This window comes from Beta vulgaris, chromosome 9 (assembly GCF_026745355.1).
Source record: "Beta vulgaris subsp. vulgaris cultivar EL10 chromosome 9, EL10.2, whole genome shotgun sequence".
Classification (NCBI taxonomy): Eukaryota; Viridiplantae; Streptophyta; class Magnoliopsida; order Caryophyllales; family Amaranthaceae; genus Beta; species Beta vulgaris.
In genome coordinates, this window is record NC_079210.1 from 55,611,307 (window position 1) to 55,625,789 (window position 14,483).

At 33.2% G+C, this 14,483-nt stretch overlaps 1 protein-coding gene and 1 non-coding gene across 2 annotated transcripts; one reads left to right on the plus strand and one right to left on the minus strand.

Annotated features, from left to right (window-relative positions):
• The first annotated feature begins 360 nt into the window (after positions 1 to 360).
• On the plus strand, positions 361 to 1,966 carry LOC104904980 (uncharacterized protein At4g06744). The gene has a single exon (XM_010693417.4). The coding sequence runs from the start codon at positions 420 to 422 to the stop codon at positions 1,809 to 1,811; it is 1,392 nt and encodes a 463-aa protein (XP_010691719.1). The 5' UTR covers positions 361 to 419; the 3' UTR covers positions 1,812 to 1,966.
• Positions 1,967 to 12,640: 10,674 nt separating this feature from the next.
• LOC104904981 (protein IRX15-LIKE) lies at positions 12,641 to 14,198 on the minus strand. Its single transcript, XR_008967666.1, has one exon. It is a non-coding gene; the product is annotated as a protein IRX15-LIKE (transcript).
• Between the last annotated feature and the right edge of the window lie 285 nt (positions 14,199 to 14,483).

A 14,483-nucleotide genomic window follows, 5' to 3' on the forward strand; every position in this document is an offset into this window, starting at 1 on the left:
GAGCATTAATTGTAACATTTTGGTTGAACAAACAAAGGCAAAAGCAAAATTCAAGAAGCAAATTAATGATGGAACACGATTTTTCTAGACAAATTACAAAAAAATGTGAAACTAAATATGGAAATGGGAACTATATTTTGGGACACCAAAATAGAAACGGAAACTTTATTTTGGAACGGAGGGAGTATTAAAAGACGAATGGAATATATAGTTACATATTAAATGCCGCACTTACAAATTTACTATTGACTAAGTCAACTTTATTTTTGTAGCTGCCCAAAAAAACAGAAAAGACTTGTAGTATTTGCAGCTGTATTATTTTGTCCTCTCGATCAATTATTATGCACCTTTAAAAGAGAGAAGAAACGAAGACAATTATAACCAATTACACAAAAAGCACATTAGTAGAAACATCATACATGATGAGTAGTTCTACCAAATCCTCTATGTTTGCTACTTCTTCTATTACACATTTCTTAGCCACAATCCTAATAATTCTATCATTATGCTCAACCTACCAATTTGTAGTATTAGTAGCCACTCCTATACCTAATAGAGAAGCCTTAGAAATTGTCATAGGTGGTGGTTCTCCCGCCCCTGAATATTCCCCTGGTTGTGGTACTTGCACTTCACCACCACCACCAGAAACACCATGCCCTCCACCACCATCACCACCATCATCGCCGTCGCCGGGACCGGAAAATGAAATACAAATAGCCACAAGGGTCATCAAACAATTCTTCCAAAGGATTGATAGCGACTCATGTGGGTTGAAAATGCTGAAAAACATCAAGAATCCTAAGTTTTGTGATAACTCCAAGTTTAATTGTGCATTTCTTAATGCAAAAAACCAAAATGCTTTATATGGAGTCCAATTTAATGGATGCATGATAAAGGGTAAAAATCTTACCCTTGAAGACTTCATCAACAAGTTACCCGAAGTGTCAGTTTTTCATGCAAACTCCAACAATTTTAACGGTAAAATTCCAAATTTAAGCCATCTTCCTTATCTTTTTGAGCTAGATCTTAGTAATAACAAATATGAAGGTAAGTTTCCTCTTAATGTACTTACAGCTACCCAATTAACTTACTTGGACCTACGTTTTAACTCTTTTGTGGGCCCAATTCCACCCCAACTATTTGATTTACAAGTCTTGGCCCTTTTTATTAACAATAACAACTTCGAGCAAGACCTTCCATCTAATTTGGGCTCAACACCGGCCGCTTTTCTTACTTTTGCTAGCAACAAGTTCACCGGCCCAATACCTAAGTCCATTAAGCAAGCCTCAAACACCCTCCTTGAAGTCCTCTTCTTAAACAACCATTTATCAGGCTGCCTTCCTTATGAGATTGGGTATCTCAAGAAGGCCCGTGTTTTCGACGTTTCGACGAATTATTTAACGGGCCCGATACCGCGATCTTTTGGTTGTTTAGAGAAAATGCAAAACCTTGTGATGGCTAACAATGAGTTTTTTGGGGCTGTTCCTGAAGAAGTGTGTATGTTGCCTCATTTGAAGCAATTGAGCTTGTGTAATAACTATTTCACCCAAGTTGGGCCTGAGTGTATGAAGCTGGTCCATAAAGGGGTGTTGGATGTGACAAATAATTGTATATTGGGCCTTCCTAATCAGAAATCCAAAGAAATGTGTGCTTCTTTTTTTAAGAGGCCCAAAACTTGTGGTGAAGAGAAAAGCCTTACTATTGTCCCTTGCAAGAATACTGCAGGTTATCTGAATGGTGAAGTGTTACTAGAGGGGGCCCCACAATCACATCCAACTGTGACTTATGGTGCTCTTACTCCTAATAATTAGTAGTTTATAAATGAGTTCACTGTTATGGACTTTGAGTTTTCTTTTGGTCTATGTAGTTATTTCCTTGTTTGTTGTTAGAGTTGTAACTATCGATATATGGTTGTTTCTTTGAATTGAACAAATATATATATTATCTAGTAGTTTTACATTGTGCATATATGTGACTGTAATTGATAATTTTAATTGCTTTTTTCTCTTGTAAGAAAAAAATTATTAAAATTTCGCCTGTAAAACTACTCAGCAATTAGGCAAAAATGTTGAGAAAATTTATGATCATAAATTCTTATATGTGGTCGGTCATATCTATAAAGTTCTACGTGGTGTATCATATGTAGTTATTTTCTTGTTTATTGTAAGAGTTGTAACTAATTGATATATGGTTGTTTCTTTGAATTGAACAAATATATATATATATATTATCTAGTAGTTTTACATTGTGCATACATGTGATTGTAAATTGATGATTTTTAATTGCTTTTTTCTCTTGTAAAAAAAATTAAAAAATTTGGCTTGTAAAACTACTCTGCAATTAGGCAAAATGTTAAGAAAATTTATGATCACAAATTCTTATATGTGGTCGACCATATCTATAACGTTCCATGTGGCCGTCCAAGCTAGGCGTTGATTCTTCTTCTACTTCGCTCCTTGATGTTATTAAGTGGCACATATTACGTTTGCCCGTCATTTTTCATTGACTGCGAGACCATTTCCTCTCTCTCTCCTTTTTCTTACTCACAAATCACAACCCCTTAAAAAACCACCATCACCATGCTTCCTGTACTTGGGCATTGCCTATTTCTCTTTTATTGACTGGGCGTTGAAGTCTGTCATCTTTGGACTTGTCAAGACTCAAGACCTTGTTTGTAAGATGAAATATGCAAGTTATAATATGCAACTAGTATTTTGGTCAGGATAATATTATTGAAATTAACAAATATATTATTATTTATTAGTTTTTTTTAACATTATGTCTAGTGTAAAATTGAAAAATGCACGTTATGGCATGATAAATTATTTTTAAAAAAAAATTCTAAAGAATTGAGGATAAAATTAACAATTTTAATGGAATTAGGGGTAATAGAATGTTATTACTGAATAAAAGCGTTAGAGCTCAATAAGATTGTCTAAGTCTTATGAGTGTATATTAATTATAACACTTTATTATGTTTTGAACTTTGAAACATTAAGCATTGAAATTGTGGTGGATTAGTGGCTAAACACTCACATTTTATTTCAAAGGTCATGTGTTCGAATCTTAGTAATTATTTATAAACATGTGTATTAGAAGCTTTAGTAGAGTAACATGTGGCATCGTTCCTTTGATAGAAACGTCTTTTTATATATTTGTATAGATTTATTATGAATGAATTGAACCAAATTATCTAATAGAAATGATAATGTGTATAATGGATAACTCATAATTATATGATTAACCACATTATTTGGAGTAACCTTGTTTAATTATGCGAGTAACATTGTTTAATCGTATGACGATCTATTTTAAATATACCATCCAGTACTCCCTAATTGTTCCCAATAAGTAATTGCATTTATTCATACGAGTAATTCAATTAGTTGATAAGAGAAACTGATATAGTGTCATCTTCTGTTATAAAAGTAACCCTATTTGTTTCAAAGAGTAACTCCATTATTTGTGAGGTAGAGAGAAGTGAAGTATATGCAAAGAGAAATTTTGGAGTAACCTTTAAAATATTATATGAGTAACCGTGTTTATTTTTTAGATCGAGTAACCTCATTTGATGTTATGAATAACCCCATTTAATTAATCACAAGATAAATATTATTTATTTATACCAGCATCCTCATTACATCATACGAGTAACCCCAATTGTTCACAAAAGTAGCCCTATTTATTTATGCGAGTAAACTCATTCGTTCACAAAAGTAACTTAATTTAATCATACGGTTAACCTATTTAATCATACGAGTAACCTAATTGTTTATAAAAGTGACCCCCATTTATTGATACGAGTAACCTCATTTGTTCTCAAAAGTAGCCATATTTATTTATACGAGTAACCTCATTCGTTCACAAGAGTAACCTCGTTTGTTTATAAGAGTAATGCCATTTAATAATACGAGTAACCCAATTATTCACAAAAGTGACCTTATTTCTTCATATGGCTAACCCTATTTCTTCATATGAATTACCTCATTCGCTCATACGATTAACCTCATTTTATCATACAACGAATCTATTTAATCATACGAGTAACCCAATGGCTCGCAAAAGTAACCCCATCTGATCTATTTACACGAATAACCTTATTTATTCATATGAGTAGTAACCTCATTCGTTCATAGGAGTAACCTAATTTAATCAAACGGTGACGCTATTTTACGAGTAACCCCAAATGTTCATAAAAGTAATTTCATTTATTCATACAAGTAACATCATCTGTTCATAAGAGTTTTTTCACTTTATCATACGACGACCCTATTTATCATACGAGTAACCTCATATGTATATAAGAGTAACATCATTTAATCATACGAGTAATCCCAATTCCTCACAAAGTAACCACATTTCTTCAAACGAGTAACCTCATTCGTTTTCTAGAGTAAATTGATTATAAAATTCTTTTTTGTTATAAAAGTAACCATATTTTTTTATAGGAGTAACACCTTTTTATTGTGAAGAGTAACCACATATTTATACAAATAACTCCATTTGTTCGTAAGAGTAAGTCCACTTGTGCATGAGGATTTCTGCACAAGGATCAACTTCAAAAGGCCACATCTCTGCGTAAACTTAATTTATCAAAAAAAAAAAATAAGTTGGATATCAAAATTTGGCTCAGTAGCTTTCCAATGACTAGTTAAAAGCTCGATTCTTATGAGAAAGGAGTGAAATATGACCGCTTAAATATAAAGTGAGGAACATAATTACATCTATATTTATAGCCTATAGGTGTGGTTGATCGTACGCAAGACACTTCATTCTATGATATTGATTTTTGAGAAGGTTGTAAGTCGCTCAACTCAGAAATAACTTTTGCATGGTCCAGGTTAGAGATGGTTTCATGGATATATAGGCTGAGGATGATGGGACCCAACCCAAATCGATTGGATGATGAGTTTATCTTCCATCGTGGATTGTTGATTAGGCAACGAACACACGTTTTTTTATATGTTGCTTGACTTGGTACATCACGTGTGATAAACTACTAGTACTCCCAAGATTTTAAATTATGTAATCCCAAGTCGAATTCAGCTCAACTCTATCTATTAGAGTAAAGTATTAAATTTGAAAAATCTACATCTAAATCTAAAGAATACAAAAAAGAAAAAGTTGATTCTCTCAAAACAAAAGAAAAAGAGAGAGAAAGTTGATGATTCTCCCAAGTCCCAACTAGTGCTCATCATACTAGCTTATGTACCGTCTACGAGAGGTTGAAGTGATGAGATAGTTACATCACTTCCCACAGAATTCTGAGGTCTAGAGATTAAACTCATGCGCCTCATTTAAGGAATTCCTTTATCGCCTCTCAAATGAACTCCCTTCATCTTAGCTTTAAAAAAGTACAATCTACTCTCTACTATCTACGCATTGTACAACTTCTGAAGATGTTTTTGGATACTAGGCTTCAATGCTTTGCAGTCACACTAATTGGGGCTTATGCTTAGAATAAGCCCATATAAATATATTTTGATGGCCCAAATGCTACAGCTTACCGCTACGTCAAACTATTATCAAAATGATATTTTGAGAAATGGGCCCACGATGATGAAATATGGTCCAGTATATTAGCCAAAAAATAAACTGATTTCATTTCACCGACACTCAACTAAAATTCTCTCTCTTCTTTCTAACCTCCATTTGTGAAGTGTGACGAGTGGCTATTTGGTGGACTACAAAGTACGACTTTAATCACGTGGGGCACGTGAGATTATAAAAGAAAGAGATTTATATGCATATTACATCATTCATATTTCATCACTATATTTATTTATATTTGAGGGAGTTTTGAGATTAATGGCGAGAAATGAGAATTCGATGATCACATGAAATCTGTCTGACACAAACCCCACCTTTGGTTGCTGAGAAGAACGGAAGAAGCTTCATCTTTCCACTTTAGTAGGCCCATTATCACTACATTTAGAGTTTGTCTTGTAAGAGACCGCCAACTTTTAAATTAAAATTAGGCAATGCTAAGCTCAATATTGAAGCCCAATATTGAAGCCCAATAGTTACTAGGTTAATTTATTTCGGTCACTAGTTTAATCCATTTAGTTACTAGGTCTACTTTTATACTTCCTCCGTTCTGTTTTAAATGAAACATTGGGTGTAATGACACTATTCATTGATCAATTTTGACTCCAATTTATCGCTATTATATAAAGAAAAAACATAGTCAAGTGGATCTTTTAGATTCGTCTCGATACATACTATCAAATTATACTTTTTTATATTTTTTACGTGTACACAACTAAAGATATTAATGACTAAAGAAGCGCATTGGGTTGCGTGAAAAAGCAAACGTTTCATTTAAAATGGAACGGAGGAAGTATTAAAATTAGACCGTCTCTTTTAATAATTTATCCTACATTTATACCTAGCCCCCCCTTTGTTTTTTCAATTTTCCCATCATATTATAAATTCCACCACTTCAATTTGTTCCACATGATCTTCTCAAACTTTATACTCCTTCCCTGTGTTCATGTAATGTTTTTAAATTATTTTTTTATATTATATAAAGTTTTATATTATACTTCCTCGTTTCATAATAAGTGAAATACTTCTCTCTTTTATGTGAGAGCTTTTTTATATAAGTGTTTCACTCATTATGAAACGGAGAAAGTACAAGATATGAACAATTACTTACCAAATCCTCTTATCTAATCCTCCCTAATCAATTAAGTACGCGGTAACGCTTTCGAGCATTAATTCTGATTTCTGTGATTAACCAAACAAGTATACTTCAAAGTTCAACCAAATTGAGATTTGCCCTGCAACCTTAGTGGAGTATCATCCCGAATTTTTGGACATTATCTAGATTCTCATCCCAAGTCCCAACAATATGTTGGGTATTTAATTTTGGACTATTTAGCCTTATACTCAGCCTCTGAGCAAGTTGGTCTTCGGATCAATTATCTTTCTTGATTAAAAAAAAACTGGGATTTGCAAAGTGGTATGAGAATTGAAAACTACTCCCTCCGGTCTTTATTGGTTTACCTCTTTCTTTTACATAGAGTTTTAGGAGAAATAATATTGCGGGACACAAAGAAAAAGAACTATAAAGTTGAATATATGTGTGATGAAAAGTTAATTATCTCATTCCAAAAATAGAAACAAAAGAAAGGGGTAAATTAATATGGGATATCCCAAAAAGAAATAGGGGTAAACTAATGAAGATCGGAGGGAGTATATATGGAGCAATGATATTGTCGTACCCGATATGGTCCAATACCATGGTTTTTTATGTAATTTTTATGACAAAAGTAATATTAAAAATTTATAATTTTTATTTGGGAATTGTTAGTTGAATATTATATCATATCTTAGCATTATCTTATCATATTAGTTAGTTATTATATTATATCTAGACTACATCTAATCATATTAAATAAATGGTACGAAAAAAGTTATCCCTTACCCAGTATGGGAGAATTCTTCCTCGTATGTCTGTGATCAATTGATTTAAGATGTACGTTGGCATGTCTTTGTACATTACATGATCTTGATCTTGTTCTTGTTCTTGTTCTTATTCTAATCAGAAAAACTAAGCTCTCCTTTAAGAATTGAAGGGGAAAATGGCTACTTTAAATAGATAAGGCTGGCTGCTCATCATATATGAGTTGGCAAGGTGTGATTTTCAAGATGAAAGAGTACATGGAAGCAGTAAGCAGCGTGAGAAACGTATTCTACGCCCTTTCAGAATATCGAAACACAGATCACAGATGACAAATTGATTGTTCTAGCTATTTTGGTTATTTACCCCTTTTATTTTTTTAGGATATTAAGTTATTTATTTATTTTTATTTTTTTGAAGAGAAATTTCATTAATTGAAAACCAAACGGCATCTACAATACGTATTAAAATAAAACAAGATACAATTAAACAAGACTAAATCAAATTCTCTCGAAAAACTACAATGAACCAGATCGACAATACAGCACAACCCTCTTGTATTTGCTGAATCAAGCAGCTATTGATGAAGAAGTCTATCATTCTGATATAGTTTGGGAAGAACATTCTTGTCAGGTTGACCGCATCCGAGATTCCAATACCTTCATGTTGAGTCTCGAACTTCAACCAATGAGAATAATTTCTCATACCTAAAAACAAAAGAACCATACTCACAACTCCCATATGGGAGAAGGAGATTTCCAAAACAGAAACTAAAAATCCCATAACAGGGTTTGAGAAACTCCCGTAAAGATAAACTAATTTATTGAACAAAACAATAAAATGAATTAAAAACTGGAAATAAAAGGGGAAAAAGGGGCTTACCATGGATGAAAACATCCCAGACTCCCCTAATTGATGAAGAAAGGGTAGGGGAGGCTAGGGTTTGAGAGAGAAAAAGAGAGAGGAGGCCGGCCAGGGTGTTTAATGTTTGCATTTGTAATCATATTCAGTTATTTACTTACATTACATGTTTTCACGCTTGACGACTTCATATATATATATCTTTATTTATTAATAAGTAAAAAATAAAAAAATAAAAAAATTATGAGAATCTATATTGAAACGAATTAACATGGTGTAATTAATACTAAACTAATCAAGTATAAGAAAAAAATATCTTCTAATCCATAATTATATGCATTAAGAAACTAGGTTAATTTCAATAGTACACCCCAAAGTTAAATTTATTTTTTGTATAGTATTGGACTATTAATAATGATTTTTCTTTAGAAATTAATTGCTTTCTCGATCCACTTAATTGTCGATGTTAATCAATATTGTTGCAACTCTAGTTCTTATTATACTGATAATTACTTCTATAGGTCAGGAATTTTAAAACATAAATGAAATTCTTCTAATTTGTGAACACATATTATGTTACTCCCTCCGTCCCATAATATAAGTCTTGATTCTGTTTTTACGCGGGAATTAAGGTTAAATGGAATCTTGTTGTATTTGAATAAAAAAAATTATTTTTATTGAGAAACACTTGCATTGTTTTTTTCTTTTTAACAAAAAAATAAAAACTGTCATTTAATGTGCATGGTTTAATGTGTAGAGGAGTTCAATGGGGTAAAAGATTCCATTTTGTCATAATTGTGCATTGGAAGCTGAAATTATGATGACATTTTGGGAATTAAACTATTTTCATGGGGGTATTTTGGGAATAATTATTGATTGAAAATAGAAATAGGACTTATATTTTGGGACACCTTATAAGGAAACAGGACTTATATTATGGGACGGAGGGAGTATTAAATAAAGGATTTCATTAGCCATAGTCCAAAAATTATCTTTACTTGATTACATTTTTTTTAATATTGTTAAATACTAATATCCACACTTCCACACTGCCAAAACTGAGCACGTAAGAAAGAACTCAGTACTTCACGAGGCCTGTTTCATGCTCTACCCAAGTTTCTGACATTTAACTATTTTTATAGCCCAAAAAACACAATTTATATAATCCTATTTATATAAGCCGATCCTATATAATACTCCTATATCTCAGAATTATGCTAATAAAAGTCCAACCTGATCCATCATGTTCATACTGCTACTACCTTAAAATTAATGAAAATGATCTCCTAATATAATAATAGTATTCTAAACACCTAATCAATGCACTATTTTCGAGTATATGGAAGAATTTAGCAACATAATTCATGAGCACATCACTTTTGACCCACATAAACTACTAATTAATTTATACTGTTTTAGAGATTTGGCTAATTCTTTTAGTCTAACAACCAAAGTGTTAAGGTAAACTAACTTAGTTAGGTGACGCAGGTACATTCTCAACAAAATCAAAAGTTGGTTAAAACTTATAAACAGCTATAAGTTGGTAGGTACTTACAACTTTTAGATTGAACATGGGAATAATCAAACGAACGAGTCTAATAATTTTGATAGTAATGGCAAAACTTGGATGGATAATACTGTTGAAGTGTCTTTAATATAAAAAGTCTTCGAGTTAAAAACCAATTGAAATTAAATTAATGTCTCATTGAATATGTATTCAAGATTAATGCGTATACGACAATGTAGGAATAGAGCAACATGAACATAAGATGAACATCAGGTGATGACTTGTTGTTAAGATTACGCCGATCCTTTAGATCTTGAGATCAAGTCTCACCATTTATAAGAGGGATCCCAAATTTCATCTTATTTTACAAGGTAATTCAACTTACCTTATTCTAATTAAAAGAAAAAAAAAAAGATGAACATAAAATGGCACAAAATGTCAGAACACAAATTATGTGGCTGACTCCTGGCCAAGAAAGGGATTCGCCGCAAGTCAGAATTCATAGCATGGTTGTAGGTTGTCAGAAGTGTACCAAATCTCTTATCAAGATTCGGGCTGCAGTGAGGATAAAGGTGATCATTTTGGCCCGGTCCGATCCGTTTTTTGGCAGATTTTTTCGGCCCGCGATCGGGCCAGGCCCGACCTATTTTTTTTTGGCTTTGGGCGGCCTTTGGGCAAGCCAAAAACGATTTCTAAGTCTATTTTTTGGCCCAACCCGTTTTTGGCCCGCAAAAGCCCGCTAAATTAGGCCCAAAATAGCGGGCTTCGGGCACAAAAATACGGCCCGAATTTAGGCCCAGCCCGGCCAATGGGCAAATTTTTTTGCTGCGGCCCGGCCCAGGAACACCTCTAAGTGAGGGTGATGCAACACAAAACGTATAGTAGAGTGCGTGTTTCCATAGTGGTAAAATACCAGAGATTGTAAGCTCAATATGGAGCCAGATTCATATTTGTAATGGAATGTGTGTAATTCTCGAAGTTTGAAAACCTTCTCGTCATTGGGTGTGGTATCATTGTATCACTATGAAAGTTTCCTTCTTTTGACAATGAATACCTAATGACCAGTTGAGGTCTTCTTTCTCCCATATCATTAATAAAATTCAAATGAATTATAAAAAAAATAAAATGGCACAAAATGTCGACTAAAAGCTTAAAAAATTCACACCTTCACCATCTAAAAGTCAAATAAAAACAATTTCAATCACCTTATATTACTGAATATTGTATCGCCACTAGAAGACATTGAAGCTGTGGCCTGTGAATAGTTTATTTAAACCGGTTTCAATATCTGATCCCTACTTTACATTCACCCTTTTTTGACCAACATATAATTTAGCTAGTATAGTCGTATAGATAAGATGTTATGTTAGTTATAATCAATTATCAGTATACATAACCGCAATCTACTTGCTCTAATAAATGGAAATGTCCACTTAAATTTTGTGACATGACTACATGAAGTTTTAATAGACTTTTTTTTTGTTTTTTGAAATTTACATTTTGGCAAAAACATGAGAGTGGTATATTGTTTTTGGTTTTGGTACACTTCAATATGGATCCTATTTAAAATCTGCTACTAAAGTACAAAACTAAACAGACATATATAGTATATAAACCTCAAATCACAGAAGTGTCTCTTCCTCTACCACCTCTTAACTCTTTGATGGGATCCGTCACTAAGACAAAGCCTTGAGAAGTCTCCTGATCTTCAGTTCTTCACAAGTCACATCTACATAACAGGGTGTTTAACAATTAGAGTTTTGAAGCAAAAAAAGGATTTTGGACTACTTTTAGAATTTTGACTAATCAAAAACACTAAAAGGATATTTGGTAAAATAGAGTTTTCGAGAGAGTTTTGGAATGAAAACTCTCAAAATGAAAAAGCTCTTACTAGGAGCTTTTTCATTAGAGAATCAAGTACAAATATGTTCAATGACTTTTTTGCCTCTAATAATACTACGACACATCGCATTAAAATGTCTATAAGACTATAAATATCATTTTACTCAAACAAATGGCAATAAGCTTTTAGCAATCAGTTAATTGTCACCAAACACATTTATAAAAAAAAATTATCAAATTTGTTGAACAAAAAGTTAAAATTCTAGTAGCTAAATACTAAACTCTATTTGCCAATCTGGCCAATATATATATGGAAAATGATAAAAATGTTGAAATTAATTCAATCTACACATAATATAGTCAAAAACTAGGAAGTTATTTGGTAAAATGAAATGATAATTTGCTTGACATGGAGTGAGGAATTGATAAATCATGTTACAAATGGATGCTTACACTCCGTCGTTCGAAGACGTCTTTCGATTTTTATTGCCATCCTCTGAGCTCTGGGCCATCTGGTGTAATAGCAATGTGTATCTCGTAATTCTATCTTATTAACTTTAAAGGAAAATTGGTATCAATACTTTGAATTATAGTGCAGCTACACCCAACACCATCAACTATGACGTGGGAGAACGAGAGAGAAGAACATTAGGAAAAACATACGTATAAGGAAAAAAAATTATAAAAATTATATATTTGAAACACATCAAGATAAATTAAATAAGACACGACTTGACTATTTTTTTCTTTACGTAAATAAACTCAAAGCGAGTCAAAATTCGTATAATCAAAATGTAGCAATAAAGAAAGATGAAAATAGTATAATGTAAGTATGATTGAATCCCCCCACTCCAAGATATCCAATATCCTCAATCCAAGGACACTTTCAATTTTCATGCATGATACCATCTTCCAAGTTACCAACACAAACCTTATCACATTCATTGGAGTACGAACCTGAAGCCAATAATTCCGGCTTCATTGCCCAAAAGCCAAAACATGTACTAGAAAACTATAATAAAGTAAAAAAAATTACGGAGACATTATCAGATTAACATAGTCCTGTAAATATGACGCAAACCAAATTTCTATTGTCACCACTACCAAAAGTACACATTCGCATCTTTTGGCCCCACTGCAAAATTGTGCATTTCCATTTCAAATTTTCACAATTTTACAATAGCACTACTAAATATACTTCACTAACATACTACTAATTATCAACATTTGCTTCTTACTTAACTTATATCTTAATATAATTATATAATAAAATCAACACAAATAACCCCAAATTTCCATCATTTCAAAAAAAAAAAATCTAAAATTATAGAGATCTCCAAGAGTTTAAAAAACGCGAGATTTGGGACTATTCCTATCAATTTTTCCGAACACTAGAATGACCACCAGTCTCCCCTGTACAAAACTGAAAACTCTCCCCATGAATCTCCTTAACAACAAAATGAGCCAAAGAATCTTTGACCTCAATCAAATTCTCTTGACACAAAAACTCCTCACTAAAAATCCTCTCAACTTCTCTCCCATAATCATGCACAAAAACCTCAGTAACACCAGTTTTTCCCACTTTTCTCTCTCCTCTTCTTCCTTTACTCCTCGCCATAACAGCAGCAGTAAAAATGGCCGCCATTCTTCCAGGCATTTTCTCAGAATATCCACGTGGACCATCAATCAAGATAACATCCCACTCAATCTCATACAAATGATTCGGCAAATCATTAATCGCTAACTTACACTCGGAAAACAAAAGATTCTGTACAGGCCGACACTCATCTGTACGATGTATTCTAGCGTACTCAACTAAATGTTTTGAGTTGCTTACTTTAGTAGTGTACTGAACATCGTACCCTTCGAAGTCAGTGAAATTCTTCTCGTAGTTGGAAATCATGTATTCGTTTTCGTCGAGGAAGACAGTGCGGTGGTTGAGTGCACGCCAGAGGAGTGTTTCCTGGGTAAGTCCGAATACGAGGAAGTTACACGGTTGCGGACAGCGGCGTAAGGAGGATGCGATGGTTGAGAGTTCGACATGTGTCATGTGGTCGGTGGTGTTTGAGATGGATGCGTAGTGGAGGAGTGCAGTGGAGATTTGGTCGTGGTGGTTGAAGTGGTGGTGGTCGGTGGTGGTTGAGTAGTGGTAGTGGAGTTGAAGAGAGTGAGGAAGAATGTGAAAGTGAAGAGAGTGAAGAATGCGAGAAGCCATAAACGAGATGATGATGATGTGGTTGGTTTGTAGATTGATGGGTGGAAAACGATGAGTTTTGGGGTGGGTTTCATTTTTATTTTTTGAGAGATTAGAGGAGAGAGAAAATATGAGATGGGGATTTTTGAATTGAATGGGAGATTCTGTGATGTAAGTATATAAAGAGGTAGAGTTTTACTGTTTTTGTTTTTGGGTTTTTCTGGGTTTGAAGAAATAGGGGAAGAAAGAGAGAAATTACGGAGGAGATTTTGGGGGAGAAGGATATAACGCAAATCTCTAGTCCATAGTGTTGGAGGGTGAGGAAGAAGATGGGGATGAAGGTTTTAAATATATCGCCGGTGTTTAATGCGGATTGCTTCTTACTTGTTACTTTGAGGACTTGTTCTAGGTGGGGTCATGGGCAATTATGTCATTTGGTTTTCATTTCTCCGTTTCAAAATATAAAGCACGTACGATGTTCGAGGTTAAACTTAGATCATTAATTACTCTTAATTTATGTTGATAGAAAATTTTAAAAAATAATGCTATTATAGTATTTTTCAAGACAAGTCCAACGATATAATTTTAATTTATCGTATTTGAGAGATATTTGTGGTCAAAGCAAATTTTCGTAAAACGTGAATGCCTTATATTTTGAAATAGAGGGAGTATAT

What these genes read in the sequence shown, in the direction of transcription:
- LOC104904980 (XM_010693417.4), top strand. Translation starts at nt 420, where the DNA reads ATGATGAGTAGTTCTACCAAATCCTCTATGTTTGCTACTTCTTCTATT.